The sequence below is a fragment of the Dendrobates tinctorius genome, unplaced genomic scaffold (assembly GCF_039654945.1).
Source record: "Dendrobates tinctorius isolate UK_male_01 unplaced genomic scaffold, ASM3965494v1 ptg000302l, whole genome shotgun sequence".
NCBI lineage: Eukaryota > Metazoa > Chordata > Amphibia > Anura > Dendrobatidae > Dendrobates > Dendrobates tinctorius.
In genome coordinates this window covers 3,859,900-3,886,684 of record NW_027361969.1, presented here as the reverse complement: position 1 = coordinate 3,886,684, position 26,785 = coordinate 3,859,900, and the positions used below count along the sequence as shown (strand labels likewise).

The 26,785-nt window shown below is 45.6% G+C and overlaps 1 protein-coding gene across 2 annotated transcripts in view; it reads left to right on the top strand.

Annotated features, from left to right (window-relative positions):
* The first annotated feature begins 1,341 nt into the window (after window positions 1–1,341).
* PAOX (polyamine oxidase) overlaps window positions 1,342–26,785 on the top strand; it is a 146,188-nt gene continuing 120,744 nt past the window's right edge. The window contains exon 1 of one of the 2 annotated variants that reach the window (XM_073560696.1): window positions 1,342–1,901. In XM_073560696.1, the coding sequence (XP_073416797.1) occupies window positions 1,457–1,901 (445 nt within the window). In that variant the 5' untranslated portion in view covers window positions 1,342–1,456. The remainder of the gene's footprint in view (window positions 1,902–26,785) is intronic. The other variant, XM_073560697.1, reaches the window with a different exon arrangement.

Sequence of the window (26,785 nt, the reverse complement as noted above, 5' to 3'; positions counted from 1 at the left end):
TTCAATCCGAGCTGAGACAGGACCTGAGCATGTGACCTCCGCCCTCCAATGAGAGGACGACCCGCGGTCATGCTCAGTAGCCCGAAAGAAGGACTTCGTTCCCGGTGTCTTGATCAGGCCAGTTGCTGCTGCCATTTCAGGGTCAGCTATAGCAGCCTGCAGTGGTCAGAAGCAAGCAGCTCTGGAGACTGTCTTTGCTGAGCAACCTCTTCTGGGACTGAATGGGAGACCGCGAAAGGCAAGGCTTGGGATTCCTCTTGTGCAGAGGCAGGAACCTGACGCCTAACATTGTGAGCCAGGCTTAATGTTACCTTACAATACAAAGGTGACATTAATCCCCTATTACCCTATATGCCACCCTCTACAGGGCAGTGGGAAGAGAGAGGTAAAGTGCTGGAATTGGTGCATCTTACAGATGTGCCTTTTGTGGGGTGGCTGGGGGCAGATGTTTTTAGCCAGGGGGAGGCCAATAACCAAGATCCCTTTCTAGGCTATTAATATCTGCCATCAGTCACGGGTTTTCCCTCTCTGGCACAGAAAATTGTGTGAGCCCACGCCAGTTGTTTTCCGTGAATACATTCTTTTATTAAATATATACAGGCCCCAAATTTTTCATACACATACTACTAACAGATTTATAGATGTCAGTGTCTAATACTAACTGTTCTGCATGGGTTTTACTGTATGTAAACCAGGTCTCCTATCCTGTCCGGGTTCTGCATTGATTTTACACAAGCCAACAAATGAATTATCAGCTATTCTGCTATCTCTCTATGAAATATAAAGATATATATGCATACGTGTGTGTCACTGACATATGTACATACACCTATACTTGCATACGTGTGTGTCACTGACATATATACATACACCTATACTATGTGTATATTTCTATTCTATTGTAAGCTGTCAGTGTGATTTTACTGTACACCGCACTGAATTGCCAGCTTTTCAAAGGACACAGTTGCGTATTTCTCGCGTCGCACTGATGGTCCGTGTGGTGTGCGAGTTTTTCTCCACCCATAGACTTGCATTGGCAAGTCTCAGCCGATTTACGGTGCAAAAATCGCAGCATGCTACAATTTCACTCACACTTATAATACGGCCGAGAAAAAATACGGTGATGGGACCTGCCCCATAGATCAACAGTTAACAACGATTTTTTTCTCACATAGCACTCGTCTGTATTCCTCTCTAGGGTGACTCCGGCCTTACTGTCCAGAAGTAATAAAATGGAAATACAGTGACATGAGATCTGTGCCGCCATACTGGTATTTCCCGAGCCACGGAAAATGCCAGCATGTTTCCTCTGCAGGACACACAGCGCCAATTGCCCGCCAGCCCTAATCCACCAGCAGCATTGCTGTCCCGCTCCCCACAGACACTGGTGGGTGACAGGGCGGACGGCCGCTGACACATACAACCCTCCCTGATATACAGCCACAAAGCAAGTGCAATGGGGCCCGTGCTGAAGGGGTTAAGGACGTGGCCGCCACAGGAAAACAGCCCAAGCTGGAGCCACTTGGGACTTTGCCGGTTTTCAGCCTGGGCGGCCGCAGAGTGTGGACTCCGTCCAGAAGCCGCCGGAGCCGCACCCGTCTGCACTGAGCCGCGCACTTTGCTCGCCCTGTCCGAGGAGGAAGAAGCCATAAACATGCAGAGCAGCGCCGGGCTCCTCCCACTTGTCCTCCTGCCGCTCGCTGCACTCTGTGGCACCCCGGGCCCGCACCAATCTATGGAATCGCAACCAATGGCTCCTCGGGATCCAGCTGTGCTGATTATCGGAGCCGGGATCTCCGGTATCGCGACTGCGGAGAAGCTGCACCGACATGGCTTCCAAAAGATAAAGGTGCTGGAGGCTACTGGAAGAACCGGGGGCCGGATCCGCACCGATAGCTTCGGTAATGCTTTGCAGCCTTGCGCTGCGGGCGCTGACATGTTTGGGCCTGGATGATGGTTGCGTAGTCTATAACGTGAATATGGGGAGCGCGTGTCATATAGAGGCCTGACACAAGGTGGCGCTGTTTGTTCACTAACGACGAGGAGGTTTCTTCTAGTCTCCAGTGCGACCTCTGGTGGTGGTCTAAGGTGAATGCATGGCTACAGTGATATTCCCTAATGTCGCAGGAGCCTCCACAGACAGCAGTCAGATAATCCAGCGGCAACTAAACGTAACAGCAGCGCAAGGCTGTGCTCATAGCTCAGAGGCTCCTCACTCTCACATCCAGATAGAAATACTAAACTGTTCTGTCAGGTAAAATGTCAGACACTCTGATGGAAACCCAATATAGTCAATAGGTCTGCCTGGTGCTAATGGCAGGAGTATGGCACTTCACATAAGGGAATCTGTCACCCCATTTTAGCCCTATCAGCAGCGGCCACCGCCATCAGGGGCTTATCTACAGCCTTATTTCACCTATTAAATAAATAATTAAAAAAAAAAGTGATGTGGGGTCCCCTCTACTTTTTCATAACCAGCTTAGGAAAAGCAGACCGCTGCGGGCTTATATTATCAGACTGGTAAGGCTCACAACTGCCTGCGTTGCCTTTGCTGTTTATCAAAAATTGTGGGACTCTAAAAAAAATGACATGGGGCCCCCACCAATTTTTATAACTAGCAATGGCAACACAGACAGCTCAGGGCTTATTACCATGGACCTTCCCAGCATATTTTTATGTGGCCATTCCCACCCTAAAAATGCCAGCCTGCAGCCGTCCCAGAATTGGCGCATTCATTAGATCTTGACGCGTCGCCTCAGCTCTTCCCGATTGCCCTGGTGCGATTGCAATCGTGATAATAGTTTATGGGGTTGATGTCAACTTTGTAATGTCACCTAGCATCCAGCTCAGGGGTCAGTAATGGAGAGACGTCTATCAGACAAAGCTATTAGTAGCCCAGTAATGAAAATTAATAACACAGAAAAAATGGTTTACTTAAAAAAAACACTCCCCCTCACCTCGTTCACCCAATTATTAAAAAAAACAAAGCATCAAGTCGAGCTGTTCCAACATAGTCCTCAAAATCCAAAGTATTCCATAAATGGAAGCATGAAAGCCATAAAAAGAGAGTTTAAGAAATACAAACAATAAACACTTCCTCATTCACCCTTTTATTATAAAAAAAACTCCAGCTCTACTGTAACCCAACCTGTCTAGCATTACCTTGAGAACCACACTTCATAGGTCACTCCCAGTCATGTCTCACACTAGATGACATCAGTATCTCAATAGCGTCATCAAGAGTGAGAAATGACTGAGTTATCTGTAATGGACTGCTAAGTGTGCATAGTGTCACCCACTGCAATGCAGGTAAATGCAAGCTCCACTAGATGGCAATAGAGTGGAGGGAGGACTGCACACAGCAAGGCCAGACCTGCAATACAACGCCGAGGCCACCACTAGGTGGCAGCAAAATATTCAAACAAGCCGGGTCGATATAAGACTGTAGCGCAGTACAAAAGGAATAAGCAAACACAGAGTGACAAACAAGCCAGATGGGTCACCACCGGTCAGGAGCAGATATGCCAAAGACAAGAGACAAAACAACTAGTCGGTCCAAGCCAAGTCAAAACCAGGGAGTCAATACACGAAAGGGAAACACTGAGTCGGGAAGGGAAGAGGGGATAAACAGACACAGGTTCAGTAAGCAAGCAGTAGGAAAATCAGGGCAAACGGGGTGAGCTACACACGCCGTAGGCAGAAACTATAACTGACATGCTCTGCAGGACACAGCGGAGATAAATAGCAAACCTGAGACCAGACTGAGGTTGAGAAAGTTAACCCCTGGCATGACCAGACTGGAAAAAGGGGAGGACAGGACTCAAAACCAGGTCTGCATCATGACACACAGGCTGCCATTGATCTCGCCAATGTAAGTCCTGTATACACTGGCAGGAGTGACTTACCACCAATGGCGGCAGCAAGATCAACTGTATTGGCATTTTGGAATGATGCTTCCTTCACTCCTAATTCTTCCTCGGCGTCTGAAGTTCTTCGCAGTTGGTGCTATGATGTCACTACATGGCGCCCGCTGCGCTGAGATATGTGGCACTCACCTCTCCTCGTTCTGCAGCGAGCAATCTGAAGTATTGTACTATTGGGGAGTGGATTAATCTGTATTGAGGGCTATGTCTAGTGCATTATATTGTATGGAAGACTATGGGGAGTGAATTATACTATATGGCGGCCTGGAGAGTGCTTTATACTCTACCGCGCTCCCGATGCGATAGCATCTGGCCTCCATCTAGTAATGTCAGGGGGCAGGCTTTGCAGCTTTGAGAATCTCTCCCCCCATGTGCTCAACCACCTATCCGCTCTCTCTTTCGCCATGTGCCGACTTCTCCCGTCTGTGCTCTCTTCTTTGACCTGTCTGCCCCATGTGCTATCCCCCTTGTCTGCTGTCTCTCTCCTTCCTGTGCTGTGTTCTCCCCTCATGTGCTGCCTCGTTTGAGCTGTCTCCCCCCTGTGCTCTGTCTCTCTCACCCTTGTGTCTGACCGTGTACAGAACATACCACAGCTCCTGGGCAGGGGAGGAAGCAAAAGACAATACTGACATTACAGCAGAAGATCGCAGAGGATACATTTTGTGAGGTAAAATATTGTTTAACCCCTTCCTGACATCCGACGTACTATCCCGTCCACGGTACACGGGCCCGTATGACCGTGGACGGGATAGTACGTCTACCGCGATCAGCGGCGCCCACGTGGTGAGCGCCGCTGATCGCGGCCGGGTGTCAGCTGATTATCACAGCTGACACCCGGCACTATGTGTCAGGGGCGGTCACGGACCGCCCCCGACACGTTAACCCCTTGCACACCGCGATCAAACATGATCGCGGTGTACCGGGAGTTAAAGGGAAGCATCGGCAGGGAGGGGGCTCCCTCCGTGCTTCCCTGAGCCCCCCACGGCAGCGCAATGTGCAGCGCTGCTGCGGGGGGCTCATATCCTCCAGGCCCCCGAATCCAAGATGGCGACGGGGGCCTTCGGGGACCTGAGGAAGCTGGCTTCCTCAGTGCCTGCAAAGCGCAGGCAAGAGGAAGTCTTCTTCAATGCCTGTGACAGATTGCTGATCTGTCACAGTGATCTGTGATGTGACAGATCAGCGATCTGTCACAGGACAGTGATGTCCCACCTGGGACTATGTAATAAAGTAAAAAAAAAATTAAAAAAAAGTAAAAATACATTTAAAAAAATCGCCAAATAAATTAGAAAAAAAAAAAAAATATTCCCTCAATAAATCCATTTTTTGGAAATAATAAAAAAAACAACAATAAAAGTACACATATTAGGTATCGCCGCGTCCGTAATGACCCGCTCTATAAAACTGTCCCATTAGTTAACCCTTTTAGCGAACCCCTTAAAAAATAAAAATAAAAAACGAAGCAAAAAATAATGCTTTATTATCATACCGCCGAACAAAAAGTGAAATAACGCGCGATCAAAAGGACGGATATAAATAACCATGGTACCGCTGAAAACGTCATCTTGTCCCGCAAAAAACGAGCCGCCACACAGCATCATCAGCGAAAAAATAAAAAAGTTATAGCTCACAGAATAAAGCGATGCAAAAATAATTATTTTTTATATAAAATAGTTTTCATTGCATAAAACCGACAAAAACATAAAAAAAGACCTAAATGAGGTATCGCTGTAACCGTACTGACCCGAAGAATAAAACCGCTTTATCAATTTTACCGCACGCGGAACGGTGTAAACGCACCCCCCCAAAAGAAATTCATGAAACGCTTGTTTTTGTTCATTCTGCGTCCCAAAAATAGGAATAAAAAGCGATCAAAAAATGTCACGTGCCCGAAAATGGTACCAATAAAAACGTCAACTCGTCCCGCAAAAAATAAGATCTCACATGACTCAGTGGGTCAAAATACGGAAAAATTATAGCTCTCAAAATGTGGTGATGCAAAAACTATTTTACAATAAAAAGCGTCTTTTAGCGTGTGACAGACGCCAAACATAAAAACCGCCATAAATAGTAAGTCAAACCCCCCGTTATCACCCCCTTAGTTAGGGAAAAATAATAAAACTAAAAAAAAAGTATTTATCTCCATTTTCCCGTTAGGGTAAGGCTGTGTGCACACGCTGCGGATTAGGTGCGGATTCATCCGCGCGGATTTTGTAAAATCCGCAGGTGAAACCGCAGGTCAAAAGACCTGCGGTTTTACCTGCGGATTGCTCTGCGGTTTTGTCCTGCGGTTTTTCATCTCCTCAATAGAGGAGATGTCAATTCTTTCTGCGGATTCTCCTGCGGTTTGCCATGTCAATTCTTTCTGCGGATTGAAAACCGCAGATAATCCGCGCGGAAAATTCCGCACCGTCTGCACTGCGGTTTTTGATTCCCATAGGGAATCATGGTACTGTACACCGCAGCAGAAACTGCTGCAGGTCCGCAGCAGAAACTGCTGCAGGTCCGCAGCAGCCAAAACCGCTGCGGAACCGCAGCAAAATCCGCAGCGTGTGCACACAGCCTTAGGGTTAGGGCTAGGGTTAGGGCTAGGGTTAGGGCTAGGGGTGTTTTGGGGTTAGGGTTGGAGTTATAATTGGGGGTTTCCACTGTTTGGGCACATCAGGGGCTCTCCAAATGCAACATGGCGTCTGATCTCAATTCCAGCCAATTCTGAGTTGAAAAAGTCAAATGGTGCTCCTTCCCTTCCAAGCTCTGCCATGCGCCCAAACAGTGTTTTACCCCCACATGTAGGGTATCAGCCTACTCAGGACAAATTGCAAAACAATTTTTGGGGTCCAATTTCTCCTGTTACCCTTAGGAAAATAAAAAATTGGGGGCAAAAATATCATTTTTGTGGAAAAAAATGATTTTTTTATTTTCACGTCCGAGTGTTATAAACTTCTGTGAAGCACTTGGGGGTTCAAAGTGCTCACCACACATCTAGATAAGTTCCGTGGGGGGTCTAGTGTCCAAAATGGGGTCACTTGTGGGGAGTTTCAATAGTTTAGGTACATCAGGGGCTCTCCAAACGCACATGACACCCGCAGACCATTCCATCAAAGTCTGCATTCCAAAACGTCACTGCTTCCCTTCCGAGCCCCGACGTGTGTCCATACAGTAGTTTTCTCCCACATATGGGGTGTCAGCGTACTCAGGCCAAATTGGGCAACAACTTTTGGGGGTCCAATTTCTCCTGTTACCCTTGGGAAAATGAAAAAATTGGGGACTAATTGATCATGTTTCTGGAAAAAATACGATTTTTTTATTTTCATGCCCTGGCATTATAAACTTCAGTGAAGCCCTTGGGGGTTCAAAGTGCTCACCTCACATCTAGATAAGTTCCTTAGTGGGTCTAGATTTCAAAATGGGGTCATTTGTGGGGGGTTTCCACTGTTTAGGTACATTAGGGGCTCTCCAAAGGCAACATGACACCCGCAGACCATTCCATCAAAGTCTGCATTCCAAAACGTCACTACTTCCCTTCCGAGCCCCGACGTGTGCCCATACAGTAGTTTTCTCCCACATATGGGGTATCAGCATACTCAGGACAAATTGGACAACAACTTTTGGGGTCCAATTTCTCCTGGTACCCTTGGAAAAATAAAAAAATGGTGACTAAAAGATCATGTTTGTGGAAAAAATACGAATTATTTATTTTCACGCCTGGGCATTATAAACTTCTGTGAAGCACTGGGGGGTCAAAGTGCTCACCACACATCTAGATAAGTTCCTTAGGGGTCTAGTTTCCAAAATGGTGTCATTTGTGGGGGGTTTCCACTGTTTTGGTACATCAGGAGTTTTCCAAACGCGACATGGTGTCCGATCTCAATTCCAGCCAAAAACGTCAAATGGCACTGCTTCCCTTCCGAGCTCTGCCATGCGCCCAAATAGTGGTTTACCCCCACATGTGGGGTATCAGCGTACTCAGGACAAATTGCACAATAACTTTTAGGGTCCTGTTACCCTTGGGAAAATAAAAATTGGGGTGAAAAGATCATTTTTGTGGAAAAAATATGATTTTTTAATTGTACCGCTGTACGTTATAAACTTCTGTAAAGCCCTTGTGGGTTCAAAGTTCTCACCACATATCTAGATAAGTTCCTTGGGGGGTCTAGTTTCCAAAATGGGGTCACTTGTAGGGGGTTTCCACTGTTTAGGTACATCAGGGACTCTCCAAACGTGACATGGCGTCCGATCTGAATTCCAGCCAATTTTGCATTGAAAAAGTCAAACGGCGCTCCTTCCATTCTGAGCTCTGCCATGCGCCGAAACAGTCGTTCCCCCCACAAATCAGGTATCAGCGTACTCAGGACAAATTGCACAATAACTTTTGCAGTCCAATTTCTCCTGTTACCCTTGGTAAAATAAAAAAAATTGAACCTGAAGTATTTTTTTTGTGAAAAAAAGTTAGATGTTCATTTCTTTTTAAATATTCAAAAAAATTCCTGTGACGCACCTAATGGGTTAATAAACTTCTTAAATGTGGTTTTGAGCACCTTAAGGGGTTCAGTTTTTAGAATGGTGTCAATTTTGGGTATTTTCTATCATATAGACCCCTCAAAGTGGCTTCAAATGTGATGTGGTCCTAAAAATAAAATGGTGTTGTAAAAATGAGAAATCGCTGGTCAACTTTTAACCCTTATAACTTCCTAACAAAAAAAAATTTTGGTTCCCAAATTGTGCTGATGTAAAGTAAACATGTGGGAAATGTTACTTATCAAGTTTTTTGTGTGCCGTATCTCTGTGATTTAAGGGCATAAAAATTCAAAGTTGGAAAATTGCGAAATTTTCAAAATTTTTGCCAAATTTCCATTTTTTTCACAAATAAACGCAAGTTATTTGAATGAAATTTTACCACTAACATGAAGTACAATATGTCACGAGAAAACAATGTCAGAATCACCGGGATCAATGGAAGCGTTCCAGAGTTATGACCTCATAAAGGTACAGTGGTCAGAATTGTAAAAATTGGCCCGGTCATGAACGTGCAAACCACCCTTGGGGGTGAAGGGGTTAAAAATAGTCAGTGAAATTTTTTACCTCACAAAATGAATCCTCTGTGATCCCCTGCTGTAATGTCAGCATTGTCTTTTGCTTCCTCCCATGCCCAGGAGATGTGGTATGCACTGTACACGGTCAGACACAGACAATTTTTAAAATTATCTTTTGTTTGTGGGAAAACTCCTTTAATGTGACCGGCTTCCCTTGCCTGTAGACACGTCGCACATCTGATGCCGGGATCAACCGAATTATTCACTGCGCCTGTGCGGAATTCGCGCAGGCTCAGTGTGACGGTGTTCTGCTGGTGGTACCGTGCAAAAGGCTGTGTGAGAGAGTGAGTGTGAGTGTGTATGAGTGACTGTGAGTGTGTGAATGTGTGTGGTGGGTACGGCGTATAGAGTGTGTGTGTGGTGCGACGGTCTTCCGCTGGTGGTACCGCGCAATAGGTTGGTACCAGCGGCAGTTTCCATATTGAGACACCCATCACTTGGGTGTCCCAATATGGCGGTCGGTGAACTTCCTCCGCTTGGAATTCTGGGATACGGTCACATCTGGACAGAACAGGAAATAAAAACATTACAAGGCAATTATATAAATAGACGGAGGACCATGGGGTGCATCTATATCTAATATATAAAGCTCAAGTGTGTGTATGTATATATGTGTGTGTGTATGTCCGGGATTGGCATCCGCACCGTCGCAGCTACAGCCACAAAATTTGGCACAGTCAAACGTCTGGACCCCGAGAGCGTCCTAAGCTATGTTGTGAGGTGAAATTTTAACCCTGCGTGTTCCAATTCACCAAACAATTTTGCCCCTATCTACATAATGGGGAAAAAGTGTGTGTGTATCAAGCCCCGCCCCTCATTATGATGTCATAATGGTTGCCATGGCGACGCTGATGTCATCATAGGTTGCAAGCCCCGCCGCTCACTATGATGTCATAATGGTTGACAATGGGATGGAGGATGTGTGATGGGTATATGGGCACTGGACTGTGGGATGGAGGATATGTATGACGGGTATATGGGCACGGGACTATGGGATAGAGGATGTGTGATGGGTATATGGGCACTGGACTGTGGGATGGAGGATATGTATGATGGGTATATGGGCACGGGACTATGGGATGGCGTATATGTATGATGGGTATATGGGCACGGGACTATGGGATGGCGGATATGTATGATGGGTATATGGGCATGGGACTATGAGATGAAGGATGTGTGATTGGTATAAGGGCACTCGACTATGGGATGACGAATATGTATGATGGGTATATGGGCATGGGACTATGGGATGGAGGATGTGTGATGGGTATATGGGCATGGGACTATGGGATGGCGGATGTGTGATGGGTACAGTTGTGGCCAAAAGTATTGACACCCATGCAATTTTGTCAGATAATACTCAGTTTCTTCCTGAAAATGATTGCAAACACAAATTCTTTGGTATTATTATCTTCATTTAATTTGTCTTAAATGAAAAAACACAAAAGAGAATGAAGTAAAAAACAAAACATTGATCATTTCACACAAAACTTCAAAAATGGGCCAGACAAAAGTATTAGCACCCTCAGCCTAATACTTGGTTGCACAACCTTTAGCCAAAATAACTGCGACCAACCGCTTCCGGTAACCATCAATGAGTTTCTTACAATGCTCTGCTGGAATTTTAGACCATTCTTCTTTGGCAAACTGCTCCAGGTCCCTGATATTAGAAAGGTGCCTTCTCCAAACTGCCATTTTTAGATCTCTACACAGGTGTTCTATGGGATTCAGGTCTGGACTCATTGCTGGCCACCTTAGAAGTCTCCAGTGCTTTCTCTCAAACCATTTTCTAGTGCTTTTGAAATGTGTTTTGGGACATTGTCCTTCTGGAAGACCCATGACCTCTGAGGGAGACCCAGCTTTCTCACACTGGGCCCTACATTATGCTGCAAAATTTGTTGGTAGTCTTCAGACTTCATAATGCCATGCACACAGTCAAGCAGTCCAGTGCCAGAGGCAGCAAAGCAACCCCAAAACATCAGGGAACCTCCGCCATGTTTGACTGTAGAGACCGTGTTTTTTTCTTTGAATGTCTCTTTTTTTCTCCTGTAAACTCTATGTTGATGCCTTTGCCCAAAAAGCTCTACTTTTGTCTCATCTGACCAGAGATCATTCTTCCAAAACGTTTCAGGCTTTTTCAGGTAAGTTTTGGCAAACTCTAGCATGGCTTTTTTATGTCTCAGGGTAAGAAGTGGGGTCTTCCTGGGTCTCCTACCATACAGTCCCTTTTCATTCAGACGCCGACGGATAGTACGGGTTGACACTGTTGTACCCTCGGACTGCTGGGCAGCTTGAACTTGTTTGGATGTTAGTTGAGGTTCTTTATCCAACATCCGCACAATCTTGCGTTGAAATCTCTTGTCAATTTTTCTTTTCCATCCACATCTAAGGAGGTTAGCCACAGTGCCATGGGTTTTAAACTTCTTGATGACACTGCACACGGTAGACACAGGAAAGTTCAGGTCTTTGGAGATGGACTTGTAGCCTTGAGATTGCTCATGCTTCCTCACAATTTGGTTTATCAAGTCCTCAGACAGTTCTTGGTCTTCTTTCTTTTCTCCATGTTCAATGTGGTACACACAAGGACACAGTACAGAGGTTGAGTCAACTTTAATCCATGTCAACTGGCTGCAAGTGTGATTTAGTTATTGCCAACACCTGTTAGGTGCCACAGGTAAGTTACAGGTGCTGTTAATTACACAAATTAGAGAAGCATCACCTGATTTTTCGAACAGTGCCAATACTTTTGTCCACCCTCTTTTTTATATTTGGTGTGGAATTATATCCAATTTGGCTTTAGGACAATTCTTTTTGTGTTTTTTCATTTAAGACAAATTAAATGAAGATAATAATACCAAAGAATTTGTGTTTGCAATCATTTTCAGGAAGAAAATGAGTATTATCTGATAAAATTGCAGGGGTGTCAATACTTTTGGCCACAACTGTATATGGGCACTCGACTATGAGTTGGAGGATATGTATGACGGGTATATGGGCATGGGACTTTGGGATGGCGGATATGTATGATGGGTATATGGGCACGGGACTATGGGATGGAGGATATGTATGATGGGTATATGGGCATGGGACTATGGGATGGAGGATATGTATGATGGGTATATGGGCACGGGACTATGGGATGGAGGATATGTATGATGGGTATATGGGCACGGGACTATGGGATGGCGGATATGTATGATGAATATATGGGTACGGGACAATGGGATGGAGGATATGTATGATGGGCATATGGGCACTGGACTATGGGATGGAGCAGGCCTGGGCAAACTGTGGCCCGCGGGCCGCACAGGAGCAGTGAGGGGGCCGGATGCGGCCTGCTGACACAGCCAGACAGCTGGAGAAGAACTGATCTTTCTCAGCATTGTTATGCAACTGTAGTCCCGCCCCCATCTTCTGATTGGTGGATGCGGGGCTGCTCAGTTCCTGGCTTGCAGAGAGAGCTGGTGAAACCTGTGCAGGAGGCAGAGCGGTCAGGACAGGAGAAGGGAAGCAGGGACTACAAAACCCATCTGCTGCAGATAATAGGCAAGTAGTTTCTAAGTGGAGCCCAGATACCACCTGCGAGACAGCATCATGTGTCTGCTGTGTTGAATAGGTCACAGCACCTGCGCTCCCTCCTTTCACACTGCGGAATGAAAGTTTTGGGGCTGTAGATTATATTCAGGGAGAGCGGCTAATTGGCAACCACTGTATTTCCCTGGCTCTTCCTGGCAGCTGATAGGAGATAAAACACTTGAGCTGAGTAGTCCGACTGAATACAGGGTCCAGCAGTGAAGTGCCCCCCCACCTCCACTACATGCAGCCTACAGATGGGATATTCTGTGTGCTCCCCAAACTGCTCTTCTGCCCCACCATGTACTCTGATGCCTCCTCACCTCTGTAAGTGAGGGTTAACCCTTACCTCCCTCTTTGCTCCCAGCAGGGGCGGACACTGACAGCTTGGGGCCCCTGTGCAAGAAATGTGCCTGGGCCCCCTTCCTTTTATGGTGACAAAGCTTATATCTATATACTAGCTGAAGAGTCCGGCGCTGCCCAGGCATAGTAACTAACTGTGGTTAGTTATAACAATTTATAATTATCCTCCATCCCATAGTCCCATGCCAATATACCCATCATACATATCCTCCATCCCATAGTCCAGTGCCCATATACCCATCATACATATCCTCCATCCCATAGGCACGTGCCCATATACCCATAATACATATCCTCCATCCCATAGTCCTGTGCCCATATACCCATCATACATATCCACCATCCCATAGTAGAGTGCCCATATACCCATCACACATCCTCCATCCCATAGTCCCGTGCCCATATACCCATCATACATATCCTCCATCCCATAGTCCCGTGCCCATATACCTGTCATACATATCCTCCATCCCATAGACCAGTGCCCATATACCCATCACACATCCTCCATCCCATAGTCCCATGCCCATATACCCATCACACATCCTCCATCCCCATATACCCATCATACATATTCGCCATCCCATAGGCGAGTGCCCATTTACCCATCACACATCCTTCATCTCATAGTCCCATGCCCATATATCCATCATACATATCCGCCATCCCATAGTCCCGTGCCCATATACCCATCATACATATCCGCCATTCCACAGTCCCGTGCCCATATACCCATCATACATATCCTCCATCCCATAGTCCAGTGCCCATATACCCATCACACATCCTCCATCCCATAATCCCGTGCCCATATACCGTCATACATATCCTCCATCCCATAGTCGAGTGCCCATATACCCATCACACATCCTCCATCCCATAGTCCCATGCCCATATACCCATCATACATATCCGCCATCCCATAGTCGAGTGCCCATATACCCATCACACATCCTCCATCCCATAGTCCCATGCCCATATACCCATCACACATCCTCCATCCCCATATACCCATCATACATATTCGCCATCCCATAGGCGAGTGCCCATTTTCCCATCACACATCCTTCATCTCATAGTCCCATGCCCATATACCCATCATACATATCCGCCATCCCATAGTCCCATGCCCATATACCCATCATACATATCCGTCATCCCATAGTCCCGTGCCCATATAGCCGTCATACATGTCCTCCATCCCATAGTCCAGTGCCCATATACCCATCACACATCATCCCATAGTCAACCATTATGACATCATAGTGAGCGGCGGGACTTGCAACCTATGATGACATCAGCGTCGCCATGGCAACCATTATGACATAATGGGGCGGGGCTTGATACACACACACTTTTTCCCCATTATGTAGATAGGGGCAAAATTGTTTGGTGAATTGGAATGCGTGGGGTTAAAATTTCGCCTCACAACATAGCCTAGGACGCTCTCGGGGTCCAGACGTGTGACTGTGCCAAATTTTGTGGCTGTAGCTGCGACGGTGCGGATGCCAATCCTGGACATACACACATACATACATACATACATACACACACTTGAGCTTTATATATTAGATATACATATATATATACAGTACATGTATGTGTGTGTGGCTATATATTACATGGTCTCCTTTAGTAAGTGTATTGCCGTCCCTTATTATACAGTGCCCTCTCTATGTACAGCACTGTCCCTTACTTATTGGATTATATAGAGCCCTGTTTTTTATTACATACTGTCCTGTCTTGTTAGCTGTATAATGCAATAATGGCTGATGGAGGAGCCGGTGACCAGACGACTAGTCCATCAGCTCCTCCATTAGAAAAGAAGCTTTCTCATGCTCCATCAGCAGTCATTTTATATCTAAAAAGAGAAGGGACTATGTAATAAAAGAGGGCGCTGTTAATAACAAAATTAACAAGAATACACTATGTAAGAGACAGCACTGTACAGTCATGGCCAAAAGTTTTGAGAATGACACAAATATTATATTTTCTCATGATCTGCTGCCCTCTGGTTTTTATGTGTGTTTGTCAGATGTTTTTATCACATACAGAAATATAATTGCAATCATATTATGAGTAACAAAAGGTTATATTGACAGTTAGAATAAGTTAATGCAGCAAGTCAATATTTGCAGTGTTGACCCTTCTTCTTCAGGACCTCAGCAATTCTCCCTGGCATGCTCTCAATCAACTTCTGGATCAAATCCTGACTGATAGCAGTCCATTCTTGCAAAATCAATGCTTTTATTTTGTCTGAATTTGAAGGTTTTTGTTTGTCCACCCGTCTCTTTATGATTGACCACAAGTTCTCAATGGGATTAAGATCTGGGGAGTTTCCAGGCCATGGTCCCAAAATCTCTGTTTTGTTCCCTGAGCCATTTAGTTATCACCTTTTCTTTATGGCAAGGTGCACCATCATGTTGAAAAAGGCATTGTTGATCGCCAAACTGCTCTTGGACGGTTGGGAGAAGTTGCTCTTGGAGGACATTCTGGTACCATTCTTTATTCATGGCTGTGTTTTTAGGCAAGACTGAGAGAGAAGCCATTCCCTTGGCTGAGAAGCAACCCCACACATGAATGGTTTCAGGATGCTTGACAGTTGGCATGAGACAAGACTGGTGGTAGCGCTCACCTGGTCTTCTCCGAATAAGCCGTTTTCCAGATGTCCCAAACAATCGAAAAGGGGATTCATCAGAGAAAATGACTTTACCCCAGTCCTCAGCAGTCCACTCCCTGTACCTCTTGCAGAATATCAGTCTGTCCATGATGTTTTTTCTGGAGAGAAGTGGCTTTTTTGCTGCCCTCCTTGAGACCAGGCCTTGCTCCAAGAGTCTCTGCCTCACAGTGCGTGCAGATGCACTCACACCTGCCTGCTGCCATTCCTGAGCAAGCTCTGCACTGCTGGTAGCCCGATCCGCAGCTGAAACACTTTTAAGAGACGGTCCTGGCGCTTGCTGGTCTTTCTTGGGCGCCCTGGAGCCTTTTTGGCAACAAGGGAACCTCTCCTTGAAGTTCTTGATGATGCGATAGATTGTTGACTGAGGTGCAATCTTTCTAGGTGCGATACTCTTCGCTGTTAGGCCATTTTTGTGCAGTGCAATGATGACTGCACGTGTTTCTTTAGAGATAACCATGGTTAACAGAAGAGAAACAATGATGCCAAGCACCAGCCTCCTTTTAAAGTGTCCAGTGGTGTCATTCTTACTTAATCATGACAGATTGATCTCCAGCCCTGTCCTCATCAACACCCACACCTGTGTTAATGGAGCAATCACTGAAACGATGTTAGCTGGTCCTTTTAAGGCAGGGCTGCAATGATGTTGAAATGTGTTTTGGGGGATAAAGTTAATTTTCTAGGCAAATATTGACTTTGCAAGTAATTGCTGTTAAGCTGATCACTCTTTATAACATTCTGGAGTATATGCAAATTGCCATTAGAAAAAATGAAGCAGTAGACTTTGTAAAAATTAATATTTGTGTCATTCTCAAAACTTTTGGCCATAACTGTACATAACAGCAGAAGAAGCTATAGTTATATATGGTGCCGTCCCTTATTATAGAGAGAATGGTACGTAATAAGGGACAGTGTTATACATAGTTACATAGTTTCCTCTTTTATTAAGGACTAGCTGAAGAGCCCGGCGCTGCCCGGGCATAGTAACTAACTATGGTTAGTTATAGCAAATTATAATTATCCTCCATCCCATAGTCCCGTGCCCATATACCCATCATACATATCCACGATCCCATAGGCCCGTGCCCATATACCCATCATACATATCCACAATCCCATAGGCCCGTGACCATATACCCATCATACATATCCTCCATCCCATAGTCCCGTGCCCATATACCCATCACACATCCTCCATCCCATAGTCCTATGCCCATATACCCATCACACATCCTCCATCCCATAGTCCCATGCCCATATACCCATCATACATATTCGCCATCCCATAGTCGGGTGCCCATATACCCATCACACATCCTTCATCTCATAGTCCTATGCCTATTTAGCCATCATACATATCCTCCATCCCATAGTCCCGTGCCCATATACCAATCATACATATCCACGATCCCATAGGCCCGTGCCCATATACCCATCATACATATCCTCCATCCCATAGTCGAGTGCCCATATACCCATCACACATCCTCCATCCCATAGTCCCATGCCCATATACCCATCACACATCCTCCATCCCATAGTCCCATGCCCATATGCCCATCATACATATTCGCCATCCCATAGTCGAGTGCCCATATACCCATCACACATCCTTCATCTCATAGTCCCATGCCTATATACCCATCATACATATCCGCTATCCCATAGTCCCATGCCCATATACCCGTCATACATATCCTCCATCCCATAGTCCAGTGCCCATGGGTATCACACATCCTCCATCCATAGTCCCGTGCCCATATACCCGTCATACATATCCTCCGTCCCATAGTCCAGTGCCCATATACCAATCACACATCCTCCATCCCATAGTCAACCATTATGACATCATAATGAGCGGCGGGGCTTGCAACGTATGATGACATCAGCGTCGCCATGGCAACCATTGTGACATAATGAGGGGTGGGGCTTGACACACACTTTTCCCCCAGTATGTAGATAGGGGCAAAATTGTTTGGTGAATTGGAACGCGCGGGGTTAAAATTTCGCCTCACAACATAGCTTAGGACGCTCTCGGGGTCCAGACGTGTGGACTGTGCCAAATTTTGTGGCTGTAGCTGCGACGGTGCGGATGCCTATCCCCTATCCCGGACATACATACATACATACATACATACATACATACACACATACACACACTTGAGCTTTATATATTAGATGGTATTATACAGAATTAGTGAGTACACTGTATACTAAGGGACTGATAAGTGATATAATAGACTTAGGAAAAGGGGGAGGTGGAGGAAGACATTATTAAGTCCCCCTTCCTCTCATCCCAATCCCCCACACCCCTCATTGTCCTCCTCCCCCCGCATCCCATTATTGTCCTCTCCCCCACCCCATCATTGCCCTCTTTACCACCTCCATCATTGCCCTTTCCACCACCTCCATCATTGCCTTCTCCTCCACCACCCCCATCATTGCCTCCTTCCCCATCACTCCCATCATTGTCTTTTCCACTACCACCATCATTGCCTTCTCTCCACCACATCATTGTCCTTTCCACCACTTCCATCATTTCCTCCTCCCCCACCATCCCCATCATTGCCCTCTCCATCACCCCATCATTGCCTTCTCCCTATCACCCCCATCATGACCTTCTCCATCACCCCCATCATGGGCTTCTTCCCATCACCTCCATCATGGCCTTCTTCCCATCACTTCCATCAATGCCTTCTCCCCATCACTTCCATCAATGCCTTCTCTCCATCACCTCCATCATGGCCTTTCCCCATCACCTCCATCATGGCCTTCTCCCCATCAACTCCATCATGGCCTTCTCCCCATCACCTCTATCATAGCCTTCTCTCCATCATTTCCCTCTCCCCATCACCCCCATCATTGCCTTCTCCCCATCACCCCATCATTGCCCTCTCCATCACCCCCATCATTGCCTTCTCCCCATCACCCCCATCATGACCTTTTCCTCATCACCCCCATCATGACCTTCTCCCCATCACCCCCATCATTGTGTGTGTGTGTGTAGGTGGAGGAGAAGGCAGAGACACACTGCAACATTCACCTGTCTGCACATTCCCCTGCAGTGCTACACATGCACGCACACCCACACACACCACCACTCATCTCTACACACACACATACATACACACACAGCACCTCTCACATGTCCGCACCGCAGGCTCTCCCGCAGCATCACCAGCGCCCGCGCTTCCTCTCTGCCACAGCCGGCTGCTGAATGATGACGTCATCCAGTGGCACTGCTGTCTTTGTCAGAGACAGGAAGCGTGGGCGCTGGGCAGGGAGCAGGACGGATCCCTGCAGCTTCGCTGCTATTTTCTCTTGTAGGCAGCGGAGCTGCAGGGATCTCTCCCTCCTGCAGCACATGAGGGCAATCTGGCCCGGGGTCCCCCGGAGCCTTTGAGCCGGATACACAGGGCAGATTGCCCTCATTATTAGCCGCCCTGCATGGGCCCCCTGGAGCCTCTGGGCCCCGGTGCAGTCACACCGGCTGAACTGGCGGTATGTCTGCCCATGGCTCCAAGCTTGTACTGTTGTACGTCCTGTGCAGGAGAGGTAAGGTAAGTCCCCCATAGTGCTCCCCCCCCCTGTGATCTGTGGCTTACCACACCCACTCCATAGACTGCAGTAAAGATTTCTCACCCCCTCCTGTCAGCTCCTGCCCCATATGTGATGTAGATCTATGCATGTGGAATAGAGGTGGGGAACAACTTTTGCCAATGCTCCCAATTTATTGCTTGATAAACTGCTATTACTTGTTACGATAACCTGACAATACTTGGACAAATATTACAGTCAATATTACAATATGAAAATATGAAAGGGTAGCACGGTGGCTAGCACTGCAGCCTTGCTGCGCTGGAGTCCTGGGTTCGAATCCCACCAAGGACAACATCTGCAAGGAGTTTGTTTGCGTGGGTTTCCTCCGGGTACTCCGGTTTCCTCCCACATTCCAAAGACATACTGATAGGGAATTTAGATTGTGAGCCCCATCGGGGACAGTGATGATAATGTGTGCAAACTGTAAAGCGCTGTGGATTATGTTAGCGCTATATAAAAATAAAGATTATTATTACAGTCGTGTGAACATAAGCTTTATTGCATCAAGTGCTCTCTGTGAAAAAAAATAAACCCGACCTCACACAGAGCACTAGGAGCAATGTTATGGAATTGGGCTATCCAGATAATAGCTTGAAAAAGTCTGTGTGAGAAAGTTCACAGCACCCACTCGTCTCTTCTGTATCTCAAATGAGACTTGCTTGTTTAAGTCTATGGGTGTGCAAAAATTAAAAAAAAAGGATCCCATATGAATCATCTGCATAGCATCCGATTTTTAATAAATAATAACAATCTTTATTTTTATACAACCCTAACATATTCCGCAGTGCTTTACAGTTTGCACACATTATCATCACTGTCCCCGATGGGGCTCACAATCTAAACTCCCTATCAGTATGTCTTTGGAATGTGGGAGAAACCGGAGTACCCGGAGGAAACCAACGCAAACACGGGGAGAACATACAAACTCTATGCAGATGTTGTCCTTGTTGGATTTGGACCCAGGACTCCAGCACTGCAAGGCTGCAGTGGTAACCACTGAGCCACTGTGCTGCACTTCCATTACTAACAATGGACACTGTACTTTGTAAATTTTATACACTTCTGATGTATAAAAATGGATGCTATACGGTTGACAATACAGATGGAAAATCGTCTTTTTCTGGGTGAAAATAACAATTTTTTTATATGCTCATGTAAACTTCATTACATAAGCAACTGCTTTTTATTAAGTGATGAAATTAATATTATGTAGAATTAAAGGGTGATCCAAAACCGAACTTGAAACCTCTGCTATGGGGCCCCATTATTTCTATGTATGCCCCTGACTGGCAGGCTGTGGTATTCTATGCACACTGAGTGATGTGTAATAGTATTAGCTGCGTATAAGCAGCCATTGTTCTAAGCAGTTTGAGTCCTGTTCACTCAAGCAGACCACAATATACAATGTGCAGTGAGCGATCTGTAGTAGATAGTTACACTGGCTAGCAAAAGTATTCACCCCCTTGGCTGTTTACCTATTTTCTTGCATTTGTGAGTTGTGCATCAGCACTAAATAGTCTAAGTGTAACGTGCTGCTGCAGTTCAGTACAGCGCAACCTCCACCATGGGGTGATGGTGAGGGAAGAGAGGTTGCACACACACAGCATATTAACACAGAGCAACAGCACAGGTGTCACAGGTAATGAAAGAGTGGTCAGACTAGCCGAAGTCAGCAACTGTCAGGAGCAGAAGTACCAAGGTGTAGTCAGGGACGAGCGAGAAGTTAGGACCTACCAGGGACGTGGTATCAGAAACGTAAGACTTAAGCCGTTGTCAGGATACAAGCTCGAGGGTCAAAAGCCAGTCGGAAAGTGTGGTATCAGAAACGGAAAAACCAGAAGCAGAGTCCAGAGATCAATCCAAGTCATACACAGGTCCAGGTAATCAGGGGCAGGAGGAACAGTAAAGGAATGCAGGTCAGAGGTAGCTTGCAGTAATTTTTTTCCAATGAGCCTCTAAAAATTTCTGATGCAAGCAATTACCTTCATAAGTCACATGCTTTGTGAAAGGTAGTCCACCTGTGTGCAATCTAAGTGTTACATGGTCCGTCAGTGTATACACACACCGTTTGTGAAAGTCCACAGAGGCTGTAACAACATTAAGCAAGAGTCACCACTAACCAAACAACACCATGAATACCAAGGAGATCTCCAAACAAGTCAGTCACAAAGTTGTTGAGAACTACAAGTCAGGGTTGGTTACAAAAAAATATTCCAATCTCTGATGATATCCCAGAGCACCATTATCATCAAATGGAAAGAACATGGTACCACAACAAGCCTTTCAAGAGAGGGCAAAAACTCTCAGCGAGGGCAAGGAGGGAATTAATCAGAGAGACAGCACAGAGACCAAAGGTACCCTTGGAGAAGCTGCTGAATTCACAAGCAGAGACTTGAGTATCTGTCCATACAACCACAATAAGCTTTATACTCCATAGAGGTGGCCTTTATGGAAGAGTGGGCAGAAAAAAGCCTTTCCTTACACACAAAAATTGTAAGGCTTGTTTTGAGTTTCCCAAAAGACATGTGGGAGACTCCCCAAATGTATGGAGGAAGTTCTGTGGTCAAATAAGACCAAAATTAAACTTTTTGGCCACCAAGGTAAAAGGTATATCTGGCGCGAACCAACACAGCTAATCACCCCAAAGAACACCATCCCCACTGTGAAATGTTTTGGCAACATCATGCTGTGGGGATGTTTTTCGGCAGCAGGGACATGGAAAATGATCCAAGTCGAGGGGGAAGATGGAAGGTTCAAGGATATTCTTGAGTATACCCTGTTTCAGTCTGTGCATGCTCAGGTGCATTTTATATAGGGCTTTCTTTACCTTCATTATACTATAGAAACATGCAGTTAGACACTGCAGGGATTCAGCTGTGTTTGGCATACTGTAGTGTTCACACGGATTCGAGGTACCTTTATCCAAATTGGCAGATTTCGGCCTTCCAGCATAAAGAAGAAACAAAACAAGAATACTTCATGCAGCAATATGACTCGGCAGTTCAAATATTATAGAGCTTAGTTTGACGCTGAACAAGACTGAGCAGCACAATAGGTCTTTCCACCTGTCCAGATAGACAATGAATAAAGCACCTGAGCTCCATTCAAACACCTGTAGGTTGAGATATGGGATATCCAAAGCCGTTGGACTGGGCACCCTCTACTGTCATACAATGTATGTGTGATAGCGCATCCACACTTCATGTTGATTGCCAGGCCTCTGCTTTACATTATAGTTAAAATCTTGATTAGTAACCACCATATCACCCGGGCAGTTTTCTCCTTCTTCTTGCACATCCACTTCAGCGGGCATGGTCAGACTTATTTCCTGCCCAACAGGAATCCAATGCCCACTTGATGACTAAGCTTTCTATCTCCACTATGAAGTAGTTCTTCTCAAACATGGACAGCTTCCTACTTAAGTACATCAAAGGATGCTCCTCCCTGGGACAAAACTGTGCCCAGCCTGACATCTGATGGATCCGCCTCGACCACAAACTCCATGGAGAAGTCCGATGCCACCAACACTGGCTCTCTGCTTCAGTTCCTGAAAGGCTGCCTAAGCTTCGTCCCTTTCAGGAGATCCATCCGAGTTAGGGACAAATCTTTGGTAGTAGCCCACAGTGTCTAGAAATGCCATGACCTGCTTCTTTGAGAGAGGTTGTGGCCAGCTCTGTATCATTTTACCTTACTTATCTCAGGCTTCATCTCTCCCCTGTCTTCTCCATATCCTCCTCCATTTCCATGGTGCATTTCTTTGGGTTGATGGTAAAACCCACCTTCTTCAGAGCGTCAAGTATTGCCAGGACTTTGTGATCTTCAGAAATTATTTGGGAAGTCAACTGAACAATGTCATCTAGATAGACTGCTGCATACTTTTTGTGAGATGCTAGGATGCTGTCCATGGCTCTCTGGAAGGTGGCCCGAAGCTCCATGCAACCCAAGCGGTATCCTGACGTGTTGGTAACATTAGTCTGGCGTTGAGAAGGCTGTCTTCTCTTTGGTCTCCCTGTATAGGGGAATCTGACAGTATCTTTTCGTCAGATCCAGGTGATGTTCAGTGCTGGCATTCTTTCAATCATCTACCCTAAGTATCGGGTAGGCGTCGAACTTCGAGACCTCATTTAGCTTTCTGTAGTCTTTACAGAATGAGACTGGATCACCCACTCTTAGATTCTTCAATAACCCACAGGTTCAGTATTCGCTTCACCTCTTTCAAGATCACTTTTTAGCGGGCTTTTGTAATCTGATAGGGCTTCAGGTTAATGTGGCTCTTGGAGAAACTCATGTTATTTAACCTGATTGAGACCTGGTAACTCCGAGATTAGGTCTCCGTTTTTGTGCAACAACTCCTGGCACTGCTGCTGGAAGCACAACAAAGACTCTGTCACCTTGAAGTCTTCCATGTTAGCTTTGGACTTCACCCACATTCTCCATCAATTTTAGGTATTCGGCTCTGTTTGGCACACAATAGCGATCACGCTGACTTGAGGTATCTTTATCCAAAGCGGCAGATTTATTAATGTTCATAAGTGTGCACTATAAACAAATGTACAGCTTTCCGGCATAAAGCAGAAATAAAACAAAAATAGTTCATTCAGCGATATGGCCCAGGAGTTCAGATATCACAGGGCTTAGTCTGACTCTGATCAGGACCGACCAACAAAACAGGTCTTTCCACCTGTCCACACTGAACAGACTATTTAACCGCTTCCCGACCGCCCACAGTAGATAAACGTTGGCGCTTGCTGGGCTTTGTGCAGCGCCGACGTTTATCTACTGTCGGCGGTTTTGTGCCCCCCGGGACCCCCACAAACCTTATAACGCGGGGATCCCGGTGCACAATGCATGCTGGGACCCCCGACGTCATCGAGACCTGATTGGTTCAGGTCCTGACGACGTCAGCGTCACAGCAGCCAATGAGAGCGCTCGCTGGGAAAGCTGCTTGTTTCCCGGCGATCTCACTCATTGTAACGCGACCTCCTCTGATCTCACATTGACAGATGATCAGAGGTGAAGCAGCGTTACTGTGTGACTAGATCGCTGCCTGGCACAGCTGTGCCAGGCAGCGATCTTGTCACACAGTAAGGCCAGAGTCACACTGGCGAGGAATACGGATGAGTGAGAGGCGTTAAAAGCACGCATTACACACGGACAAATTATTCTCTATGAGTTTGCTCCCAACAGCCGTATATTTCTCGGGCGTATTCTACGGTCCGTGCCAATCGCAGCATGCTGCGATTGTCAGCGTACTACGCCCGTAGTACGCCAATGAAAGTTTATGGATGCGCTAAAAATACGCATTACACATGGACCACATGTGTGACTTGCAAGAAATACGCACCCGGTGTCTTTTAGAAAAGCCGGCAATTAAGTGTTTATACAGTAAACTCACACTGACAGGTTTAATAAAGAAACGAAAGAATAGATATATACACATAGAATGCATATATATATATATATGTATATATATATATATATATATATATATATATATATATATATATATACATGTCATTGTGACAAACATATATATATTTATACTTCACAGAGTTCTTAATAGCAGAATAGCCGCTAATTAAATTGCCGGCTTCTATCAAATCATTCCCCAACCCGACATGAAATGACACATGGTTTACATTCTGTAAAGCTTTTCATTTCATGTTTTTCTTTATATGTCCCTGACTAATAATTAGATGAGGGTTTGTGTCATTTCATGTCGGGTTGGGGAATGATTTGATAGAAGCCAGCAATTTAATTAGCGGCTATTCTGCTATGAAGAACTCTGTGAAATATAAATATATATATATATATATATATATGTTTGCCTCAATGACTTGTGTGTGTGTGTATATATGTACATATATATATATATATATATATATATTCTGTGTGTGTATCTATTATTTTGTCTCTGTTAGAAACCCTGTCATAGGGCTCCATTATATGTCCATTTTGCAAGGCGGCGAGAAAATCTCGCCATACGGATGCCATACGGATTACATACGGATGCAGACATGCGCAAAATACGCAACCACACCTTGCTTACGGATGACATACGGAGCACTATTTAGGGGTCATTCATCCGTATTACGCATGTAAACTACGGACCGTATTTTGCGTCGGTTAGTGTGACCCCGGCTTAACGCTGCTTCTCCTCTGATCATCTGTCAGTGTGAGATCAGAGGAGAAGTCGCGTTACTATGTGCCAGGCAGTGATCTTGTCACATAGTAACGCTGCGTCTTCTCTGATCATCTGTCAGTGTGAGATCAGTGGAAAAGTGGCATTACTATGAGTCAGATCGCAGGGCAGCGATCTTGTCACAAAAAGTAAAAAAAAAAGTAAAGAAAAAAAAAAGCAGGTACGCAGGTTAGGGTTAGGGATAGGGTTAGGGTTAGGGCTAGGGCTGGGATTAGGGTTATGGGTGTGTTGGTGTTAGGTTTGTGGTTAGGGTTAGGGTTATGGTTGGGATTAGGGTTAGGGGTGTGTTGGGGTTAGGGTTGGAATTAGAATTGGGGGTTTCCACTGTTTAGGTACATCAGGGACTCTGTAAACGCAACATGACGCCCGCAGACCATTCCATCAAAGTCTGCATTTAAGAACGTCACTACTTCCCTTCCGAGCCCCACCGTGTGCCCAAACAGTAGTTTTCTCCCACATATGGGGTACCAGCGTACTCAGGACAAATTGGACAACAACTCTTATGGTCCAATTTCTCCTGTTACCCTTGTGAAAATAAAAATTGGGGGCTAAAAGATCATGTTTGTGGAAAAAAAATGATTTTTTTATTTTCACGGCTCTACATTATATATTTTAGTGAAACACTTGGGGTTCAAAGTGCTCACCACACATCTAGATAAGTTCCTTGGGGGGGTCTAGTTTCCAAAATGGGGTCACTTGTGGGGGTTTCCACTGTTTAGGTACATCAGGGGCTCTGCAGGGGGCTCTGGAGGGGCTCATCACACCCGCAGACCATTCCATCAAAGTCTGCATTCCAGAACGCCACTAATTCCCTTCCGAGCCCCATCGTGTGCCCAAACAGTAGTTTTCTTCCACGTATGGGGTACCAGTGTACTGAGGACAAATTGGACAAATTGGACATTTTGTGGAAAAAAAATGATTTTTTATTTTCATGGCTCTACATTATAAACTTCTGTGAGGCACTTGGGGGTTCAAAGTGTTCACGACACATCTAGATAAGTTCTTTAAGGGGTCTAGTTTCCAAAATGGGGTCACTTGTGGGGGGTTTCCACTGTTTAGGTACATCAGGGGCTCTCCAAATGCGACATGGCATCCAATCTCAATTCCAGCCAATTCTGCATTGAAAAAGTCAAATGGCACTACTTCCGTTCTGAGCTCTGCCGTGTGCTCAAACAGTGGTTTAGCCCCACATATCAGGTATCAGCATACTCAGGAGAAATTGCACAAAAATTTTTATGGTTCATTTTCTCTTTTTACACTTGTGAAAATAAAAAAAATGGTTCTGAAGTAAAATGTTTGTGAAAAAAAGTTAAATGTTTATTTTTTCCTTCCACATTCCATTCATTCATGTGAAGCA